We start from the raw sequence: 23,109 nt of genomic DNA, 5'->3' as shown, positions 1-23,109 counted from the left end.
ATATGCTGGGCATTGCGCTGAGAAATTTAAGCTTCAGTTTAGTGAGAAGATGAATCTAAATCAAATGTCCAGGTGGGATTGAAAGAAAGGGCATGAAGTATAGATCAGGGTTTATTTCATGTGTCGTTAGAAGAGCCGGTTGACACATTGGGGCACCTGTCCTCAAGGCTCACATATTCGGCGCTGGCGAGGGTGTTCCTGCCCTGTACGCACCAAACATTTCCTGTCCTGACTCCTTTGCACTGCCCCTTCCACTTCCCCACCCCATACCTTTGAAACCCAGTCAGCCACCTAAGGAGCCACAGCAGCAAGGAGGGGGACAGAGAGGCAGCAACTTAATACAAAGGGGTTCCAACCAGCCCCTGTCAGGGGCTGGTTGTGCCATCTGGAGGACACCTTTTTAAATTAATTACCCCGCATGCCTGCCCCAGGCCTGGGCAGATGGAGTTCTCTCTATGAGAGAAAGCCCCACTTCCCTGGCTTTTTCCTCATCCCTGACCAGTACCCCTCGTCTGTAGTTACAGGCCCATGCTTCTGAAACATCTACCAGTTTCAACCTCTCCCTCCAAATCCAGAGGCCTGGGGCATTTCCCTTTGAACGGGGGCAGGTTGGTAGCTTTGAGAGGGGAGAACAGGGATGGAACAAAGACCAGGGCAAAAGTGGAACCAAACATGGATAAGGAAGGGATTACCAGGAAAAGTAAAAGGGAAAATGAAGGAAAACATACAAAAGTCGATTTTCCTAAATCCAAGGGACCTTGAAGGATTTGGGTCTCCCAGGCACCTGGCCTCAAGAGTTCTCTTCACCCTGTCCCCTACTCTTACCTGTTTGTGAACCTTTGTAAGCTGTTCCAGGTTGTTCTCAAGAAAGGAAATCTTCTGCTTTTGGGAGTGAATCCCCCCACTGTCCTCGGGCTCCATTTCTGCACTCTGATGAAAGACGGGGGCGGGGGGGGGAGATGTGGCTATCCCAAGGCCAGAAGGTCTCACCCACAGCAGTCCAAGCCAGTTCCACTGGCAGCCACAGGGGTTGGAGAAAGCTGTGGGCAGGAGACAGTACGGGGGCTGGGAAGTTTCCAAGGATGGAACTCACTTTCTTGACTCGAGTCGTGACGTCTTGAACGAACAGCTTGCGAAGGTTGTGGAGGGTCTGGAGTTCCCGGGCCTGGAAAGAATGATGACAGGTTGGGGATAGCCAAATCCCAGGTTAGCCTCTCGGCTCCCAAATTATAGGAACCATCAGTCTATCTGGGCAGGTGAGTCATTGATCCTTTAGGAAAAGATATGTCCTGATTATGCCACAGACTGACTCTGTCTGTATAAGGAAAGGGGTTATGGAGAAATCAGGGAAAGAAATGAAGCCCCCACCCTGTTAACTTGGCCCAGAGGGAAACCACTCACAACTGTCTCCTCCAGACCCTTGAGGTCCTGCTTGGACTGTTCATGTCGCTCGTACAGAAATCTGGGGCAAGAAGAAAACACAAGAGTCCCTCAGGACTTTCCTTCCTCCCTCTCTCCTCCCTCTCCATTCCCTTGATCTAGACTCTGTTGTAACTAATTATACAAGTTACCCATGTTTGCTGTGCAGAAATTAGAAAAGAAAAAGAAAGTACGATGAGTTTCATAAAAAGCCCATAATTTGACTACTTAGAGATCAAACCACCATTAACATTCTGGTGTCCGTCTTTCCGGACTCTTACTTCTATGCAGGTATATCCCACAAAAATTGTATGGGATCATACCATTCATACTGTTTTGCAGCCTGCTTTTCACCCTTAGCAGAACATGACCCACATCTTTCCAGGCCAGGGCAGCTAATATTCAAGAGAGGTAATCTCTGAACGTCTTTTTTGGGGGGTCCTTCCCCACCCCATCTGATGATTCTTCCGAGGCATTTGCCTGCCGGGGGCCACCGTTTCCCACCCGCATGGTGCCCGGCTCGGCAGGTGTGAGTGAGTAGCGGGTTGGGCCAACACTCACGTCAGCTCCTGGAGCTTGCTGCTCTTCTCGTGTTCTTCATTCTTCAGCTTCTCATAGTCGGCCTGGAGCTTCTCTAGCTCTAACTGCAGCTTCTGATTCAGGCTGCACAGGGCAAGGAGGTGTGGGAGAGAACAAAAAGGTTATTGATGAGGGGGAAAGGGAAGACCAGCCCTGCAAACGTTTCCTTCTGGTACAAGTGGGTCCGGTTAGGACTGAGGGATGCTTCTACCTTCGGGTTAGCGGAAGGAGATGCAGGCCTTGGCTTCCACGACAGCGTGAGGGGCCGTGGGCTATCTAATCATAAGAGCTCAAGGAGAAGAACTAGTCCTCACTGCCCTGCCTCCTGGAGTTGGTCTATAAAGCTGTGGCATGGTTGGGCGGGAAGTGGCCCATGGAAATGAATAAGCCAGACCCCGGGCCAAGAGGGAGCCTAGAGGCCAGAGCCAGCCAGGGGGGACTCTTACTCTTTGAGCTCATCAATGGTCTTCTGCTTCTCGTTGATCTCGTCCCGGAGCCGGGCCAGCTGCCGGTGATGGGCCTCCCGGTGACTCTCCAGCTGCACCTCCAGGGCCTTCTGCGAAGACCCCCAACCCACGCTCAAATCCAGACTCCCAGGCACCAGATGGGAAAGGGCCCCAGCTGCGCCCTGCCCCTTCCCCACTCACCTTCACATCATCTGCATCCTGGGTGTCCGGCTCCTTGTCCTTTAGGGCCACTTCATGCACAGTTTCTGAGGGAAAGATGGGAGAGCAGCTTACTTAGCACCCACCTCCTCTGGAAAGAACTCCACTTTGTGACCAGAGTTCCAGGCAGGACAGGGGATAGTGACCCAGTGTGGACCCCTGAGGATGTGCTGGGTTAGGACGGTACAGTTTGATATAGCAGGGAAAGAGGTCCCTGGAGGGTTTACGGCTCCTGTACAATAAGCTACAGGCCCAAGCTTCCATGGTCTCAGTCTCATGCGTGGGATGAGCGTGCTGTTAGGAGGTATATTTTGGTGTTCATGGCTTTTCCTCCCTGCCCCCCTCTGGGATCTCAGGTCCCAGGTTGTGTGGTTTAGAGGTTGAAGAAGGCCTCACCCTGGGCCTGGAGCTTGGCCAGCTCATCGCTCAGGGAGTCATAGGACTCTTCCAGGTGCCGCTTCTTTAGCTCCACACTCTGCATATATTCTGTAAGCGAGCGGATCTTGGCCTCGTGCTAGTGGGGTGAGGGTTTGGGAGGGGAAGAAGAGGGATGTAGTCAAGGACACAGCTGGGCAACACTGACCTCTGCAGCTCTCCTCCCAGGGCCCTCCCTTATGCTGCACCGGCCTGTAGACAGTGGGCCATGGGCCATTTCTTTAGAGCCCCTTCCTTGAGACTCCATCAGCTCAGAGGGTGGTACCCCTTCTGAACCTTCCCTTCCCCGGCCCCTCGCCTCCTAGCCCAGGCGCTTCTGTTTTGGACTTTGGCTGACCCTAGGCCCTTGACATGAAGGGTGGCTGCCGGGAGTCTTATCCCATAGCCGCAGACCCGTCCTCCTTCCCACAGCATGCAAAGGCTCTCGGTGCCTGGCGCTCACCTGGGAGATGAGGAGCTGGCAGGATGAGAGCTCCCGCCCAGTCACCTCCATCTTGCGGTGACATTCCACCTGCAGGTTCTCCAACTGCCGGCAACGCTTGACCACTGACTTGACTTCCGACTTGATTTTGCTGATGTAGAGTCGGGCCACCGTGAACTCCTCCTCGATGGCTCCACTGATCTCCACTGGCTGCAGGGTGGGAGAGGGCAGCAAGAGGTGCTTCTGGGCTGCAGGGAAGCCTTTTCCCATTCCCAGGGATCTGGCCCGTCCCCGCGTACGCCCACCCACATGGAGACTTGGGTGGCACCCGTATTTTCCAAACAACTTTCAGAGGCTATCACCTGACATTTCATACTAAATCCTTCTCCCTGCACTTAAAGATCCAGTTCTGACAGTCGCCCTCTTCCATCTTATAGAGCAAAGTGATTTGGAGTCGCACTGATCTGCTCGATGGGCACTGCCACGGACTTGCAGATCTCATTCCCAGCTCTGGGCCTCACCTCTAACACCCGTTATCATATGCCCATCTCCAGGGCCTCTTTTTTTATTTTTTAATTTTTTTTTTAAAGATTTCATTTATTTGACAGATACAGTGAAAGAGGGAACACAAGCAGGGGGAATGGGAGAGGAAGAAGCAGGCTTCCCACAAAGCAGGGAGCCTGATGTGGGCTCGATCCCAGTACCTTGGGATTGTGACCTGAACTGAAGGCAGACACTTAATGACTGAGCCACCCAGGCGCCCCTCCGTGGCCTCTTTATTCAGCACCCTCTAGAAGGTGTATTTACGGCGGAGTCTATGCAAAAGTCTACGTGTTTTCCCGGGTCTAATTTAAAGGCGTGTTTCCTGGCTTTTTGGCCCACCTTCCTCAGTATCCCTGAGGGCCTGGTGCCCCGCTGCCTCTCCCTCCAGTGCCCAGGGCAAGAATGACCTGAACAAGACTGCTGCCTCCAGCCCCACTCACCAGCTTAATCTCCCCGTTGCCCACGATGACACTGAACTCACTCAGGTCCTTCATCAGCCCATTCAGCACCTCTGCAATTCGTTTCCGCTGGTGTCCACTGACCTCTTGTAGCCGCTGCAACTCAGACTCCAGAGCCAGCATAGTGGCCTGGGGACAGCCCCTCACGTCACCCTGTTGGCCATCTTCCCACTCCCCTCCCTAGCCCAGGCAGAGCCTCTGTCTCAGATGTGACCCCGAAGATGGCTACAGAGAGAACACAGGCCCTGCCAAAGGGTCTGGAAGAGATAGGGGTTAGGAGGGCGAAGGGTGGTGACAAGGCGGGAGAGGGTCCCCTGGCACACTGCACAGTGGGGCAAAGGCATGAGTGTGATGTGCCCCTAGGATGCAGAGGTCCCTGGTGGTGTTCTGGAGGCCGGGGGCGCTTGGACCCCGGTCAGCTACTCACCACTTTCTGAGACAGCTCATCCACCAGCAGCTGGTTCTGCTGGCTCTTCTCCTCCACCTCCTGGGACTTCTGGTCGTAGTTCACAGCCAGCTCCTCCAGGGCCTGCAGCACCTCCTTCACCTCCTCCTTAGCAGCATCGTTCTCTGACTGCAGGTGGCTCAGCTCCCGCTGAACCTTCTCATTGTCACCCCGAGTGGACACCAGCAGCTGGGAGCAAGAGGCAAGGCACGTGAGGGGGTCTGCCGCCAGTGGCTGGCCCCCTGGTCAGGGGAAGTCAAGAGCACTGCCCCAGACGGGGCCTCTCTGGCCCCCTAAGCCTGGAGGGCGGAGCTCAAGGAGAGGGGCAAGGGTCAAAGTGAGAGCAAGAGGGCTGTAGGCGTCACAGAAGGAAGAAACACCCAGACTCCCAAACCTGTGTTTTACACACAGTCCCAGTTAAGTCCCGAGACTTGGATAGCTTGGGGGTGGTGGTGACCAAGTTCTTCTTCCATCTGGTTGTAAAAGGTCTTTTATGCCTTTTGGGGAACACACTGCCCTCCTCTCATGTCTGGTCCTCCTTCCCATTACCTCTTCCTGGTCCAGCATCTGCTGCTTAAGCTTCTCTATGAGCTGACTCTGCTGGTTGATCTCATCATCCTGTTGGAGGCAAGGGGGAAAGGTGGGGTGAAGGGAATCTGCTCTGTCCAGTAAGGACTTACGGGGGTGTGGGCAGAGGAAGGATCCTGACAAAGCTCCAGATAGTTCAGGCTTGAGTTAGAAACCCCATATCCTAGGGTGCCTGGGTGGCTCAGTGGGTTAGGCCGCTGCCTTCAGCTCAGGTCATGATCCCAGGGTTTTGGGATCAAGGCCCGCATCTGGCTCTCTGCTCAGCAGGGAGCCTGCTTCCCTCTCTCTCTCTCTCTCTCTGTCTGCCTCTGTCTACTGTGATCTCTCTCTGTCAAATAAATAAAATCTTAAAGAAAAAAAAAAAAAGAAAGAAACCCCATATCCTAAAGAAAAGTTTTTCCCTCACTCTCTTGCCTCATTCCTGTCCTCACTTTCACATTCCTTTCTCCCCAGAAGGTGGTATAACCTTGACAATACACCGCAAGAGCCTTTAGGTTTTTTGTTTTTTTTTTAAGATTTTATTTATTTATTTGACAGAGAGAGATCATAAGTAGACAGAGAGGCAGGCAGAGAGAGAGAGGGAAGCAGGCTCCCTGCTGAGCAGAGAGCCCGATGCGGGACTCGATCCCAGGACCCTGAGATCATGACCTGAGCCGAAGGCAGCGGCTTAACCCACTGAGCCACCCAGGCGCCCCAAGAGCCTTTAGGTTAAAGCGCATATCCTCTAACCCAGAAATCCCGCTTTAGTGCTTCACTCTAATCAAATCACTCAAAAGCAAAAACACACTACTAAAAACAGAGAAGATTAGAAGCCCTGTAATTAATGGTTCGATGCATTTTGATTAATGGACGGTTAGGTAGCCATTTAAAAAAAAATACTTTTGTAAGGAATCAGTAACAAAGTGGGAAATTGTTCCTTATACGATGTGGAATGAAGGAATCAGATGCAAAATTACATATACGGTGTATCTCAATTCATGCTCTCTGTGTGGAGAAAAGCAGAATGCTAAAGGTATTATCTCTGAATGGTGGGATGATGGAGGACTTAAATTTTCTTCTGTATATTTTTAATCATCTTCTAAATTTCTTAATATAATTTTTATTAAGTTCAATTTTAATTCCAGGATAGTTAATGCACAGTGTTATATTAGTTTAAGGTGTACAATGCAGTGATTCCATAGTTCTAAATGTTACTCAGGGCGACCTTCCACATGTTCAATAATGAGTGTGTGTCCCTCTTAAAAAATTTTTTAAAAAGGCAGTACAAGTGAATTCCTTCAACCCTCACTTCTCATGCCACTGGCTGCCCCCTGTGCCCTGGGCGTCCTCACCTTGTCATCGAGCTGCTTATAGAGGCGGCGGATCTCCTCCTCATACTTCTGCCGCTCCTCGGGGGCGATGCGCACCACGATGGAAGAGTTGTCATTCACAGGCGTCTCCTCACAGAGCTCAGTTCCCAGGGCCGCATCGTCCCCAGCCAGGCGCTCCGTCTCAGGCACATTCTCTCCTGGCCAAGGGGCAGAACAAGGAGAGGGATGGGAGAAGATCCTTCAGGACTCCTTCCTGCCTCGCTCCTCAACACTGAGACCTCCGGGCAGGTCTCCATCTCTGTTGCCAAGTGCACGCACCTCCAACCTTTTCTGGGGGGTGGGATAAGGGTCGCCATCAGCCCCCTCTCCCTTTCCTTCATCACCGCTGGACTGCACCCCTCCAGAGACACAGCCCTCCTTGGAGGTTAGCCCGCCCTGAAGCCCCACACCAGACAGGGCCCCTCTGGTCCCCTCAGCCTCCTCCTCTTGCTGCGTCTCACACCAGCTGGAACCCTCTCTAACCATTGCGCCACCGGCTGAGCTCAGCCTCTAGCTTGGCAATTGTCTCCTTCTGAGCCTTTGTCTTTTCCTTCTCCTTCTCATATTTCTTCTTCCACTGCTCAGCAGTCAGCTCCAGATTCACCGAGGCAGTGTTCTTAATGGTCTTTGCCCTGGGGGAGGAGAACAAGGAGCTGAGACCTCCATGAAGGCTGGTGTGACATGGAGGGGAGAGAGCAACAGGGGCTGGCTCAGGAGTGGGGACCCTGCCACTGACCGCTGCCCGAACATCAGGGTGGACTTGGTCTCTGCGTCGTTGTAGCTGGATGGTGAGCAGCAGATGAACATAGTCGTCCGGCAGTTTCCTCCCAGAGAGTCCTGGAGAATCCGTGTCATTTTGCTGTCACGATATGGGACGTAGCTTTTCTGGGGGAGGAGGGAGACCACGAATCAGAAAAATATTCAACAAGGAAATCAGAAAGGACAGCGATGCTGACAAGGGATTGCACACTCCATGGATCGAGCATGATGAGATGGCAGCAGTAGGAGAAGATGGGACAAGGCCTAAGGGACACTCACCGTGCCTTCAGCCAGCGCGGAGATCACGTTCCCAAGGGCTGACAGTGACTTGTTGATGTTCTTTGCCTCATCCAGCACAGCCCCCTCTGCTCCGGTCTTGCTGACCTACCAGAGCATTAAGGAAGGAGCATGTCACAAGAGCTGCAGGGGGACAGAGGGCTCTCGCCGCCTCTTCTCCACTCAGGAGGATTCAGTCCAAGGAGGGGAGGGAGGGGACAGGGGAAGAGAACAGACAAGGCCCTTCCTCTATTACCCTAACCCTCTTGCCAAAGCCACCCCCTCCCGCCCACGTATTGTACTATCCCATTTATAGGAAATGTCCAGAAAAGGCAAATCCACAGAAACAAAAAGTAGATTAGTGATTGCCAGGGGCTAGGGGAGAGGGGAATAGGGAATGACTGCTAACAGGTGATGAAAATGCTCTAGAATTAATGGTAATGGGCGTACAACCTTCTAAGAATCCTAAAACCCATGGAGCTATATATTTCAAAATGGTGAAACTTTATGGTATGTGAATTATATCCTAATGAAAAAGTTATTTTGATGAAAACAAGTCCCCAGACCTCCTCCCCTGTCCACCCCACTGCCAGGTCCCCAACCTTCTCACTCCCCGCCAGGTCCACAAGATACAGCTTCCCACTGAGCTTCTGCTCGGTCTCCATGTTCTCCTGCTTGATGTTGATGAGGAAGATGCTGTGGCTCCGAGAGCTGTGCTCGTTCATGTCTGCAGGGCCAAGGCAGAGGCGGTCCCTGTACCGATACCTGCGGAGCTGAAGCCCAAAGCCCCCAGCCTCACCTGACCGCTGGCCCACCCGGAGACAGAGGGCACCTGCTAGGACCAGCCCTGCCACTGCACCTCCCAGGCAGCTGGGTCGCACATCCAAGAGGGGCCCCTTCTTCTGGAGGACACAGTCCGCCCTTGCTCCCTTCCAGTCCCTCAGCCCCAGAGGACGCAGAGGAGTAACAGACTCCCAGACTCAAGAGCCCCGCAGATCCCCACTCACTGGTGACAGCCACATGACGATTTGATTTCCCCTCATCAATCACATCTAAAATCTCCTCGGGACTGGACACAAAGCGTTCGGTACAACCCTGCAGGAGGCGAATGGACAGTGACCCACGAATGTTGATCTGCAGATTGTATTACCTGCATGCTGACCAAACGACCTTTCAAAACTGTCTTTTCCAAACTCTCAGACTTTCCCTAGCACTTGGCACATCTCACTTCTCTAAGACATCTGCCTTCCAACTTCCGGGTCTCTGGTCTACCCTCCTGCCATGCCCCCACTCTCAGTACAGTGACCCCCCCCCCCAGATGCCCCATCCCCACTCTCACCTTGACAAATGGCACCCGATTCTTGTCCTCATGCACAGACAGATTTGTCTTGGTCACTGAATCAAGACAATGCAGGGTAAGCAAGGCCAGCAGTCCTTCCCCCAACCCTGCACCCTGCAGCCTGCTGAGACAGTGGTTTCTTCTATGTGAAAAAATGAGGGGGTGTCTGGGTGGCTCAGTCAGTTGAGTCCACCTCTTAATTTTGGCTCAGGTTATGATCTCACAGTCATGAGATTGAGCCCTGAGTCGGGCTCTCTGTGCTCAGTGAGAAGTCTGCTTGTCCCTCTCCCTCTGCTCCTCCCCCACTCCCGCCACCACGCATGCTTGCTTGCTTTCTCAGATAAATAAATAAATAAAATCTAAAAAATAGAAATAAAAATAAAGGAGAAAGACTTCCCCATGAAGTTTTAATTCCCTGCACACACTGAAAGCTTAGTTTCTTCTCTTCCAGGATTCTAGCCTCAAGGTTCCAGCTGGTCTCAGGCTATTTCTATATAGGCCTGGTTGTCCACGCTCATCTTCTGACCCTTTTTACTTTTGGAAATTTTGGGGAAAGGAGGCAAGGGACATGGATATGAGTGTGTGTGTGTGTGTGTGTGTGTGTGTGTGTGTCCTCTGCACAAAAGCAATGTGATCTTTCTTTTCCTTGCCCTCCTCACACCCCCACCTGCCCAGTTGGGTTAAACACCACTCACCATCCAGAAGGTCGCGAATTTTGTCCAGGTAAATCTCAAAGTAAGAAACCTGGTCAGGGAGAAAGTGAAGAGGGCCTATTTTAAATCTGACCCAGGGATCTCATGTGACTATGACCTGCTCAAATGGTAGGTTGAGGAGAGAAAGAGCAGATGAGAATATCTTAGCAGAGAAGAACTGAAGTAGCCAGAGCAGAAAGTAAGTTGGGGTGCTCAGGTACTCAGCGGGTTCGTACTAGTTCTTCCCCTCCCAGGCCCCGTTTGAGGATGCCCAGCTGCCATGCCGTGATTACCTTAATGTGGAACTCAAGGTTCTCATCCATGGAGTAGATGTGGTTGAAGATGTCTCGGGCAATTCGAGGAATGATTCCCATCAGCTGGGGGTCATGCAGCTTTCCCTGGGGAGGAAGGGTATTCCAGAATGAGGCTGAGACTCAGAAAGAATGAGACAACTCAAGAAGTATGCAGGTGAACCAAGAGGTCAGAGTGGGTAAGAAGACCATCTTGGGCAGTCACTGCCATGTCTACCTTTAACTGGAATGATGAGACACCTGAGTGGCCCTTTGGACTTTTATGGCAGCTGCTTTTCCAGATCAAAAGAAGAAAACTAGAGTAGTGGAAAGGATGGAAAACTGCAGCAGGCTGGGGGGATTTCACTACACTTCCACTATCATCCTGGCCCTCCACTCATCCTCCAGACCAAGCAAGCTTGATTCCTAGGTCTTGCCCCACCGAGATTCCTGGGCCTCCCATTAACACTCCCAGCTCCTCACCCCTCATGGAAGTCAGAACCCTCACCTCCATGGTATGTGTTTTCCCTGAGGATGTCTGACCATAAGCAAAAATGGTGCCATTGTAGCCAGCAAGGACATCTGGAAGAGACAGCAGAGAAAGAGCACTGGTGGAAAGAAGTGGGGTAAGGAATGGCAAACCTGAAAACATACATTCTAAAAATACATCTTACAAATATAATACATGTTACCTTTGACAATCTGCATGGCACATGCATGATAAACTTGCTCCTGAGTCGTGTTTGGGGGGAACACACGGTCAAAGACATATGGCTTCCCCTAGAATGGGAATAAAACATGGCAGACATCGGCAGTCAGGATGTGAGGGAGAAGAAATACCGCAGCTCCCTTCCATTGGCCTGAGAAGGTCCGTTTTTCAGCCATCTGTATCCACGGATGGTTTGGGGGGATGACCCAGACTAGAGAAAGAGGAGCAAAAGTTAGTGCTGACAGCAGGAGCTGTTCCCATGCGCTAGAGAGTGCCATTGAGAAGTGTCACAGCATGAGACTGTGTGAGGGGATCTCAGTCTTGGTGTGATGATTTAGCACTCCACCACTCCAGGCCCCTCCCTGGGAAACCTAACAGGTAAAGACAGTAGGGCCACAGGCCATGGAGAGTGAAAAACAATTCATTAACATTAAAAATCTAGGGATGCCTGGGTGGCTCCGTCAGTTAAGTGTCAGCCTTCGGCTCAGATCAGGATCCCAGAGTCCTGGGATCAAGCCCCACATCCGGTTCCTTGCTCAGTGAGAAGCCTGCTTCTCCCTCTGCCTGCCGCCGCCCCCCCCCCCCAACCCCACAGCTCTTGGTCTCTGTCTCTGACAAATAAATAAATAAAATCTTTAAACACATTAAAAATCTACCTCTAGGTTTAAAAATATCATCCTCAATAGATCCATATGTCCTGATAAGGAAGGATCTTCAAGCTGCAACTAAGTGACAGACGCCAAGTTAGGGACATATGTATAGTATGTTTCCTATTTCGTAAATGAAATCCACACATAGCAAGCTGCTGAGCTGTTGTACAAACATTAGCACAACTTCTCTCTCTGTGAAAGAAATATATGAAATCAGAAACGTGGGTTTCCTTTTAAGGAACCAACTTCAAATAAAGAGAAACTGAAACAAATCACTGACCAATAAGTACTTTGTTTCATCTAGGTTGTATGTTACAAATCATGAATGCTGATACGATGTTACAGATACAGAATATTTACAACCTGGGGAGCCAAAAAATGTATTCACTCTCTAAGGATACTAAAGGGAAGATCTCTGGTAAGATTAAATGGGAGGGTACCTGGGTGACTCAGTGGGTTAAAGCCTCTGCCTTTGGTTCAGGTCATGATCCCAGGGTCCTGGAATCGAGCCCTGCATCGGGCTCTCTGCTCAGCAGGGAGCCTGCTTCCTCCTCTCTCTTTCTCTGCCTGCCTCTCTGCCTACTTGTGATCTCTGTCAAATAAATAAATAAAATCTTAAAAAAAAAAAAAGATTAAATGGGACTATGCTTGTTCTCCATCACAAGTGACGAATTTCTCAGTGGTGTTTTCCTGCCTTTCAGTATAAAGAACCTATTGACTTAGTTGTCAAATTGTTTTACTTCAGAGCCCATCTTTATCCATCTGAAATGTAAAACTCTAAGGTGATGGTCACCAGAGTTTGGGAGACATGTTTTAACTAATTAAGGAAAGTCATAAAACTTTTATTGGCCAGAACCAGAGACAGCGGCTCTAGGAATATTCACAATATTCCATCTATATAGAATTTTTTTTCTAGATGAATTTTCTAGACAAAAATGTTAACAGTGGTTACTCTGAGGAGAGGCAAGTCTTTTATTTTTCATTTCGTATCCTGGATTACATATATATATATATAAAATTTCGGGGGGAACTGGGTGGCTCAGTGGGTTAGACCTCTGCCTTCAGCTTGGGTCATGATCTCAGGGTCCTGGGTCCCCACATCAGGCTCTCTGCTCAGTGGGGAGCCTGCTTCCCCCCTCTCTGCCTGCCTCTCTGCCTACTTGTGATCTCTCTCTCTGTCAAATAAGTAAATAAAATCTTAAAAAAAAAAAACTTTTATTTAATTTTATTAGTAATCTCTACACCCAGTGTGGGGTTCAACCTCACAACCCTGAAATCAAGACTTGCATGCTTTTCTGACTGAGCCAGTCAGGTGCCCCGGGATTGTTTATATCTTCAAACCATGTACAAGTGTTTTATTTTTAAAAGTTTTTATTTCTTAATGTCACAGAGAGTGGGACAATAGAGTATTATTTTGTTTCTTTCTTTTTTCTTCTTTGCATGAGGGAAAATTAATAAATATATCTTTTAATATTTAAAAGATTTGAAAAGTCTGGAATATGGGGGAAAAAAATCTACCTGAAATATTTATCTGATCTCTCTTCGGTGAAAGCATTTGAAACCCCCAAACCAGAATCCTCAAACAGAAATAGGTTGTGAAGATGCTATCTACAGTGAAGGGAGTACTATAAACCGATCAAGCCCCTCTGGAGGACAATTCTATTAAATATTTAAATGTCCATACTGTTTGTACTCTATATCAGGGATTCCAGTGTTAGGAATTCATTTTAACACTTACTTAAGCACTTAAATATTTATGTAGAAGGATGTTCAGTGTAGCACATTGTATTAAAGTAAAACTAGAAATAATTCAAACATCCATCAACAAGATGTTTGTTATGATACCTCCATATTCTATTCCCCTTAAAATGAGTGAGGTTGGTTTACATATATTGACATGTTCAAGTTCAAGTGAGTAAAAAAATAAAAACAGTGTGTGTAATGTGATTATATAATTTTTTTAAAGCACATGGACAAAATAGCCTTAACAAAAAGACATAGAAGACTTTCTGCAGACCTGCTAATGGTGATTATCACAGAATGGCAGAATAACAGGTTTGCAACATTTTTTCTGTGATCTTTAAATGTTTTACAGTGATAACACATTGCCTTTAAATTAAAATAGTAAAATATTATAGATGATGTTATAGAAAAATATGTAATCACATGACAAGGTATATACAAAATACTGTTAATCAAAAAATAGTATGCAAAAAATAAATACATAAAATAGTATGCAGTATAAAGAACAAGTACAAAGGGGTGCCTGGGTGGCTCAGTGGGTTAAAACCTCTGCCTTCGGTTCAGGTCATGGTCTCAGGGTCCTGGGATCGAGCCCCGCATCAGGCTCTCTGCCTGCCTCTCTGCCTACTTATGATCTCTATCTGTCAAATAAGTAAATAAAATCTTAAAGAAAAAAAAACAAGTACAAAAAGTATGTAAAAGATGATTCCATTTCTACAAAAAAAATGTATATATACATATGTACATCTTGCTCAGAAAAACAAAGTAAGGGGTATCTGGGTACCTCATTTGGTTAAGTGTCTGACTTCAGCTCAGGTCATGATCTCAGGGTCCTAAGATCAAGCCCCACCTCGAGCCCCCTGTGTCAGGTTCTGTGCTCAGCAAGGAGTCTGCTTGTCCCCCCTCCCCCACCCTCTGCCCCTCCCTCTGCTCATGCTCTCTTTGTCTCTCTCTCAAATAAATAAATAAAATCTTTAACAAAAAAAAGAAACATGTTAATGGTGGTTATCCTTGGACAGTGGAATTTTAGGAGTTTCTCTTCTTTTTTTTTAGATTGAAGACTTTTCTGAAATTAAGGGCACCTGACTGGTTTGGTTGGAAGAGCATGCAACTCTTGATCTCCGGGTTGTGAGTTTAAGCCCCACACTGGGTGCAGAGATTACTTAAATAAATAAACTAAAAAACAAAAAACAAACAAACAAACAAAAAAACCACACACACACACACAGACACACACACACACACACCACTTCTGAAATGAAAATGTGTGATTTTTAAATAAGAAAATTTTAAGTTTTTCATTCTTAGCATATAAAGAACTTTCATAAAATAGTAACAAAAAAGATAAACCTCAACAGAAAAAAAGTTGACAAGAGCTAGGTACTAACAACAGAAAAATAAACACAAATTCAAACTAAAACAGTAACATTGTTAGTCACTTATCAAACTGAAAAACACAAACTTAATTGGAATACCAGGTGTAGATAAGCATTCAAGAAGGTATGATTTCCTTGAAATAAGCACCTTCATCCTTTTCTACTAGGACAGTAAATCCATACAACTTTTATGGGGGCAATTCATAATACATAATCAAAAGTCATGAATTGCACATATCCATTGATTCAGATGTTCTACTTCTAAGAATTTATACCATGAAAATATTTGTAGCAAATATTTAGTTACAAGAATGTTTATTATCACATTCTTATAATAAGAAATTGAAAACAACTGAAAGGAATAATATTTAGGGTCAGATCAATTTAGGGAATTGATTAAATAATGGCATGTGTATATTTTTATTCTTTATTGCTATTTAAAATTATGTCATAATAGAGGCACCTAGGTGGCTCAGTCAGTTACACGTCTGACTCCTGATTTCAGCTCAGGTCTCAATCTCAGGATTATGAGATCAAGCCCCTACTTGGGCTCCAAGTAGGCATGGGGCCTACTTAAAGAAATAAAATAAGATAAAATAAAATAAAATGATGTCATGGGGCACCTGGGTGGCTCAGTGGGTTAAAGCCTCTGCCTTCAGCTCAGGTCATGATCCCAGGGTCCTGGGATCGAGCCCCACATCGGGCTCTCTGCTCCGCAGGGAGCCTGCTTCCCCCTCTCTCTCTGCCTGCCTCTCTGCCTAGTTGTGATTTCTCTCTGTCAAATAAATAAAATATATTTTTTAAAAATGATGTCATAATAGAACATCAATAAATCTCAAAAGTGTGATAGTAAAAGAACTCAAACACAAGAGAGCACATACTGTATTATCCCCTTTGTATCAAATTCAAGAAAGGACAAAATTTAGCTAGTGACAGAACTCAAAATGGTGGATGCCTGGAGTCATATTGAGAGGTGGAGGCAAAAGGGAGCTTTCAGGGGGGATGGAAATACTCCAAATTTCTATCTGGGTAGTGGTTACACGGGCATCGAAATATGTTATAAAATTCATCAAATTGTTTGCATAAGATTTGTGCACTCAATGTATGTGAAGTATACCTCAGTGCTCTCATAAAATAGAACATCATAAAATGATGTTATAATGACACTTAAAAATGGCTGGTTGATGCACAACCTCATTACTAATAAGAGAAATGCATAATAAAACTATGAAATACCATTTTAATCTATCAAAGTGGGCAAAATAAAATATTTTGACAATGCATTGCATTGGAGAGGGCATATACAAACATGGGGCAACTCCATGAGAGGCAGTTTGGAACCAGTTCTTAAATTTTAAGTGCATATACTTTAAGACCTCAACTTCTAAAAATGTATCTTACAGACATATGCAATACAGACACACACACACACACACACACATACAAATACACACACAAGGTCATTCAATTGTTTGTAATAGCAACTTATTAGGATAATCCTAAAAGTCCATAAATAGGGACCTGGTTAAATAAATTATGGCATATCCCTACAACAAACTATACAGTTGTTAAATAGAATGAGATATATTTTCATGTGCTGATAAGGAAGACTCTCCTAGACTCAATGTTAAATTTTAAAAAAAAAAAAAAAAAAAGCAAGGTACAGAACAGTATGTACACTATACCACCGTTCTTCTTAAAAAAAAAAAAAAAAAAAATAGTATATGCCAGGCACCTAGCTGGCTCGGTGAGAAGAGCATGTGATTCTTGATCTGGGGATTATGAGTTCAAACCCCACATTAGGTATAGAGATTGCTTAAAGTAAATTGAAAAAAAAATTTAATATATGCACGTATATATGTAATTGCTTATAAATATATGGTATGCTTTTAGAAAGACCCATAAGAAACCAGTGAAATGGTTGCCTTCTGAAAGGGGAACTGGGTGGCTACAAAAGAAAGGTAGGGAAGAGGCTTACTTTTCATCGTATACATTTCTATATATAATTTGAATTTTGTCACATGTGCATGTTAAGACATGCAAAAATTAAACATTTTTTTAAATACATAAAATTACATAAAATATTTAGTAATGGTAAATAGTAATGGTATTATGTTAGTGAAAGAGCTAACTTACAAAACAATATATAGTTTATTACATACTTTTATTAAAAAAATATATATATATATGCAGCAAAAACTCAGTGGAAACAAATATATTAAATTGTTAACAGTGTTTTTCTTGGGGTGGTAGCAATTTGAGTGATTTTTAGTTTCTCATATGTGTTTCTCTTTGTTTCTAATTTTGTCAACAGTTAAAACATATTACTATTGTTATCAGGCTATGTTTAATAGTATTTTTTTAAAATCTACTTTGAGGGGCACCTGGGTGGCTCAGTGGGTTAAGCCTCTTGTCTTCAGCTCAGGTCATGATCCCAGGATCCTGGGATCAAGCCCACATCAGGCTCTCTCCTCAGCAGGGAGCTGCTTCCCCCTCTCTCTCTGCCTGCCTCTCTGCCTACCTATGATCTCTGTCTGTCAAACAAATAAAATCTTTTAAAAAAATAAAAATAATAAAGATAAATAAGAATAAAAATCTACCTTGATTTTTTTAAAGGTTTGAGTGAGTTTATGAGGTATTCATAGGGCTTTTGTGAATTTTTCATCCTTGTTATCTGAACGGTTCATCATTACACTGCATTATAAAAAATAATATCCTTCTTACATAGAATAAAATCACACAGTGTTAGAAGAGCTTTAAAGTGGTATGATACCTGTCCTCCTCAGTGGTAATACCTTTCTTTTTAAATTTAATTAATTTATTTTTTGTTGAAACTTGATTCTTGAATTGTAATCTAACTCAGTGTTGCCTCTATCCAGTGGCCAAGAAACAGAAACAAACAAAACACGTCTATCTCAGCCCAATGACTCCCGCCTCTTCTCCACCAGTGATGTCTATCTATGCTTCTTGAAGCCAGGAATGCAGCCAAAGGGGACTAAATATAACTCTCAAGCCAACTTTGCCCCTCCTTCTTCCCTTCTGGGAACATGGGCACCAACTCCTTCTCCGCCTTTCCCTTGGTCTTTCTCCTCCTCTCTCTCACAAACATTCCCAGCAATAGGATTCCAGAGAAGCCTCAGGAGGCATTAAGATGGAGGGCGCTCTCCAAGTGCTGAAGGCAATTCTGGCCTGAGGAACTTAGCCTAGGCTGGGAAGAAAGAAGAGACCAGAGAGAGTAAAAGGGTGGTGTTCTCAGTACTGTGAGGATAAAAGATATCCAAGAACTAAAAATGGGTTAACTTCGTAAACTCGTGACCATGGAAAGCCACAGACACAGATGATAATTTCAGATAATTTCTGGAAAGGCCTGCTACCACTTCCCGACTCTTGACTAGGTCCTTAAATTCCAACTCTAGTTCGTTATTTCAACTTTTTATTTTTATTTCTGTTAAATTGTGAATTTCTTTTTAATTTTCCATTGATTATACTCAAGATGAATTTGTTCATCAGATCTTTTGATGAGAGTAACTAGACCAGTGGTTTTCTACTTTTTCTGCCTCTAGACTGCTCACATGGGAAATATCACCATTATTTATTTATTTCTCATGACACACAATTACTTTGAGTCAGACTGTCAGATGTTGTGGGAGATTTCCTACTAGAATCTCCGTGTGCATAGTTTACAAAAGCCACTTTTTTTTTTTTTTAAGCTGTTTCTGATACCCCTCCTGGGCCTCTGCCCAGACCACTCAATACCCTGGATCATCAAGTAGACCAAGAGTTTCTTGAAGGCAGGGATTCCCTGTAAATCTCCAACATCAAGCACAGTCCTTGGCCCACAGGATGTCCTTCATAAATATTTGTCAAAAACACAGACATTGATGGAGGAAGAGAGTAAGAAGATATTAGAACCCTGGGTGTTTGGATGAAACAACCAGTAAGAAGGGGAAAGGTTAACTCCTTCCCAGTGTGTCAAAGGCTAGCTTATGGGGAGACAGCATATATAAAAAAAATAATAACATCTAACTCTTACCAGGAGTTTATTATGCACCTGTCACTGTGCTAAGCAATTTATATGCATTATCTCAGTTAATGTTCACAGCAATCCTAGAAGGTACTATTGTTATACCATTTTACACCTGTGGAGACTGAGGTTCAGAGAGGTAAGGTAGCTTGCCCACAGACACACACCTGAGAAATGGTAGCACACAGTCTCAAACCCAAGCAATCTGAATCCAGATTCACAGTGCCACAGTAATCCAAGGACTGAAGTGCCTGAACACTGAACATGGTGTCAGATCCTTCTCATGGCTTTTCCCACATGACCCCCACCCCCATTTGGACATTTCTCCAAATGTTTTCTGACAGAACTGGAGCCCGCCATCACTCCCTTTTTTGAACCTCAACCCCATCTTCAGAAGTCTGCAGTTCTCCCACCCATTCTCTCCCAGGAACCCCCTCCCCACCATGACAGCATCAGAGACTGGAAGACCAGTTTCATTAGAAACACTAAGGGAGACACACCACCTTTGAGGAACATCCCCTGAGATCCACTCCCCCTTCCACCCACCACAATCTAAGCCCTCCTCACAGCCTTCTCCAGAGAGCTCCCTTTCAGAGTCCTGCAGCCCAGGGCTCCAGTCTCCCTGAACCCACCCCAAGCCTCCTTGTTGTCTCCTTGTCCATTTGTGCTTCCCAGCACCTTTCCATTATGCTAGCTGACTAAAGCTAATGGGAAGGCCAAAGACCAGGGGTCCCAAGATGACCAACCTTTTCAACCCTCAGCAAAGCACTTGGTAGAGGCTGAACTTCTGAGCACCAGGCCTGATTTCCATGGTGACACCCCTGGGGATTGTTGCCATGGTAATGCTAGAGAGACACTGGCCACGGTATATCCTCTCTGTTTTCCTTTATGAGACTCCCCCAAAGCTAAAGGGAGACCTGCTCCCCCTCTTCCGTTTTCAAAGGAATCCTGGGCCACCCCACACAATATTGACTCTGGTCCAGTAATCCTGCAGGTCCCAACCTAGCTTTTCCAAATGAGGTATTTGACAGGCCTGGATTTTTGTCTGCTCAAGAACCTGCTAACCCATTAGGAGATCTGAGGGAGGAAGAATAGTGGACACTTGAATGAATGAAGGAGAGGAACTGGGAAAGGGGGAGAGAATGTATGGGTCTTCCCTCACTGTCATCCCTCCCATGTCTGGTATAGAAGTAGCAACCCAGACAGCAGGCACCCGGACACTCTGCCCATAAGACCAGGGCTGAGAGACACTTCAATGCATCCAGTGAAAAAGTCACACTGGATTCTGAGTGACATAAGAGCAAAACAAGGTACACAGCACACAGACAGTGACCCAGACACCCCTCCACTATGACTCAGGCCATTAACTTTGGCTAAACCCCATCCCCCAGATTCCTGGGAGAAGTAAGTGGAGTGGGGGAGGGATGAGGTTGAAAGAGCTGTCTTTCCAGCTTATTCTCCTACCCTCTGCCAGGCAGAAAAAGCCCAGGAACATCTGAGACTCTGAAGCCCTGGGGTAGCCGCAGTGCCGCAGAGGCAGAGAGGAGAGCCACCAAAGAAAGGAGCAGGGGCTGGGTTTGAAGAGACTATTGTCTGCCCCTTCCCTCTTCCCTCACCTTCCTGAAACAGCTTCTTCCATTAATTCCTCAGATGCTGGGCCCCAAAGGGAACGAGAGGAGGAAAGAGGAGAAGGGGTAGGAGATTTCCTTCCCTTTACGGCACCCTCGAGGGTTGCCTCCAAAACCCTTCTCCTAGAGCCCTCCTCTTTCCAAATGAGCAATGAACAGTCAGGCTGGGAAGGCAAGTTCCAAGGACGCTGCCTGAGACAAAATGGCCCCCCACAAGCATCTCTCTCAGCTGGAGAGACTGACAGGAAGGGCTGGGGCAAAGGAAGATACACAGAGAGACAAAGGTGCAGCCCCGTAAATATCAGGCAAGACAGGCAAGGAAGGACCAGCTGTGGAACTAAGATAGAATCTGAACTGGCAGGGGGACCTGGGCCTCTCTGCCTCTCTCTCCCTCTCCCCATTCCATGGTGTCTTTCCTGTTTCACCAACTGGACAGAACAATACCACCACTCCTTCTCCCAACATCACCCCATGCCCCTTGCCTGTCACACCAGGATGGCCTGAGAACCTAAAGGAGTTTGTTCAGACTTACCTGAAAGAACTAAACCAAGGAAACTAGGCTTCAAAGTAGAAGCCTTTTGTGGATGTGCTCCCCTATGACCATCTCCCTCCTGTTTCTCAGCCTTCATGTCTCAGGGGAACCTCAAGCTCCAACTCTCACAGCTAATGCTTGCTATCCGGACTACTTGGAGAGGAGCCCCCAGGACCGATTATTTTAGCCAGGTGACACTGACCAGAGTGTAAGGCCTAAGGTCCTTGAGGCCAAAAGAGACAGGGGTCCTCTAGATGCGGTGAACATACACATATGTAAGCACCCACACAAGGCAGAAGCACCCATTTGAGTTCAGCGGGTGAGAGCTCAGCACAGTGACAGACCGGGGCCCTTGGGGATGGGACATGTAAGCAGGCTCTTCCTAAGGCATGTTTACTCAAAGTCCCATTCTCATTGATTCAGAGGCCCATGCTCTCTCCTCATCTTTCCTCCATTCGTTTAATAAGCATACCTTATGTCAAGCACTATGGACCAAAGATATATAAACAGTGCCCCTGACCTTGAAGACAACCATCATATGTGCTGCTCCCTTCTCAAATTGGCTACAGTTTCCTGGCCCAGCACCCCTCAAGCCCTATAGGACTCAACCTCACGTCCTTTCACCCCATAGCCTAACAATCCCTACCAAACTGGAAAAGGAGGGGTGGGTGAAGAATTCCCTTTGGACTATCACAGATAATGGTGGAGAAGAGAAATCTGCAGAGGAGTGTGATATAAAGGAAAAGCCATGAACTTTGGAGTTAGAGATTTAGGTTCAGATCCATGAATTAGCAGGGTGACCTTGAGAAAGTCATTCAACTTCTTTGGACCTCAATTTCCTCATCTGTAAAATGGAAATATTAATACCTACTTCAGAGTGTTGTTTTGAGATTAAATAATACATATCCAGTAATAAACACACAGTAAATACTAGTTCTCCTTCTTAATAAGATCTCCTTGTGGGTAGAGCTATCATGATGAGGTAGAAGCAGCTTGATACTTTTTACTAGATCATCAAAAGGAAGGATGAATAAGCAAGTACCTATTAAAACCTCAGGATTTGCTTATTTTTATTTGTTAGGGGAAACTGGGGTGTCTGAAGCCTCTTCCTACTGTACCTGGGAGGGAAAGGCAGACATTTCCTTAGGACCCCAGAGCCCCCTTCCCAGACTGGGTGTGGCATCAATGCATTTCTTTCCAAGAAAACCCTTCATCAGACCTGTGCCCTCTGCCCAAGTCTAGGCTGTGAATACTTCAGGGGTTGATGGAGGGCTTGGTCTTAGAGCCCACTCTCATTCATACCTCCGGCCGCAGAGACCCTGGACTGCCCACCTCCCATCTAGCCGATCCACTAGTCTACCCCCTCCCATCCTGGGAGGTGGGGGTAGAGATCTGAGCCAATAACAAAGGGAAGATGCGCTTTCCCTAGGGGAGAGGGAAAACAGCAGAAAAACACGGGACTGGCTCTAAGGGGTGGGGACGCTGCAGCGAGCAGCAAAGGGGAGTTTGGTCCCCTGACTGCGAGGAAGTAGCCCCCTCCCACTCTGCGGAGACTTGGCCGCCCGCCTGGCCAGGCCACACCCAGCCATCCTGATGCAGGGGAGAGGAGGGGCTGCGGCGGAGAGGATGGAGGCTGAGCGGCGGGGAGGGGGCACAGAGTGACAGCCAGGGGCTAAGACTCGGCGGGGGCGGGGGAGATTCATCTTTCCGATCCCTCCCCGAAATTCCCTCCCGGGGCGACACTCACCCCAATAACGACGCTGTCGTCCCCTTGGAAAATGGGGATGAACTTGTCTCCCCGCAGAATCTCGGCCTGGTTCAGGGGCCGAAATCGGCAGAGCACCTTGATGCTACACTCGTTGTTGGTCTCCGCCATGGTGGTCGCCGGCGACGGGCTGGGCACTTCTCGGGCTGCAGGGGCGGGTGTGCGCTCCGGAGGAGGGGTGCTCAGCCGGGGCCGAGGAGGAGGACAGGGGCTCGGTCTCTGGAGCCGAGAAAGCAGGTGGGGCGCCCGGGCGAGGGCTGGAGAGCGGGGCCGGGGCGCGCTTGCTCGCTCCTGCGGCACGGGGATGCGGGAGACCTGGGCGTCTGGTCCTCTCTCGGCGCTCTGCCTCTCCGCCCCTCGCGCTGCAGCGCCGCGCTGCGGGCCTGGGCGGGGCGGCGGCCGCGGGGCGGGCGGGGCTTCCTTC

The 23,109-nt window shown here is 47.3% G+C and overlaps 1 protein-coding gene across 1 annotated transcript in view; it reads right to left on the bottom strand.

The window, feature by feature from the left end:
- The window catches only part of KIF5A (kinesin family member 5A), a 28,247-nt gene extending 5,182 nt beyond the window's left edge, over positions 1–23,065 (bottom strand). Inside the window, exons 1-23 of the mRNA XM_032874578.1 lie at positions 22,668–23,065; positions 10,951–11,038; positions 10,767–10,840; positions 10,262–10,366; positions 9,972–10,020; positions 9,277–9,332; positions 8,945–9,032; positions 8,540–8,664; positions 7,941–8,045; positions 7,639–7,787; positions 7,386–7,534; positions 6,885–7,060; positions 5,515–5,583; positions 4,948–5,154; positions 4,503–4,649; positions 3,541–3,729; positions 3,060–3,177; positions 2,646–2,710; positions 2,445–2,554; positions 1,981–2,082; positions 1,402–1,462; positions 1,094–1,165; positions 826–930 (exon numbers count right to left, since the gene is read on the bottom strand). Coding sequence (XP_032730469.1) covers positions 826–930; positions 1,094–1,165; positions 1,402–1,462; positions 1,981–2,082; positions 2,445–2,554; positions 2,646–2,710; positions 3,060–3,177; positions 3,541–3,729; positions 4,503–4,649; positions 4,948–5,154; positions 5,515–5,583; positions 6,885–7,060; positions 7,386–7,534; positions 7,639–7,787; positions 7,941–8,045; positions 8,540–8,664; positions 8,945–9,032; positions 9,277–9,332; positions 9,972–10,020; positions 10,262–10,366; positions 10,767–10,840; positions 10,951–11,038; positions 22,668–22,796 — 2,538 coding nt within the window. The 5' untranslated portion in view covers positions 22,797–23,065. The remainder of the gene's footprint in view (positions 1–825; positions 931–1,093; positions 1,166–1,401; positions 1,463–1,980; positions 2,083–2,444; positions 2,555–2,645; positions 2,711–3,059; positions 3,178–3,540; positions 3,730–4,502; positions 4,650–4,947; positions 5,155–5,514; positions 5,584–6,884; positions 7,061–7,385; positions 7,535–7,638; positions 7,788–7,940; positions 8,046–8,539; positions 8,665–8,944; positions 9,033–9,276; positions 9,333–9,971; positions 10,021–10,261; positions 10,367–10,766; positions 10,841–10,950; positions 11,039–22,667) is intronic.
- Positions 23,066–23,109: the final 44 nt, after the last annotated feature.

The sequence above is a fragment of the Lontra canadensis genome, unplaced genomic scaffold (assembly GCF_010015895.1).
Source record: "Lontra canadensis isolate GAN:19392208 unplaced genomic scaffold, GSC_riverotter_1.0 scaffold53, whole genome shotgun sequence".
Taxonomy (NCBI): Eukaryota; Metazoa; Chordata; class Mammalia; order Carnivora; family Mustelidae; genus Lontra; species Lontra canadensis.
Note: the sequence above shows the minus strand (reverse complement) of the source record. Positions and strands in the feature narration are given on the sequence as shown.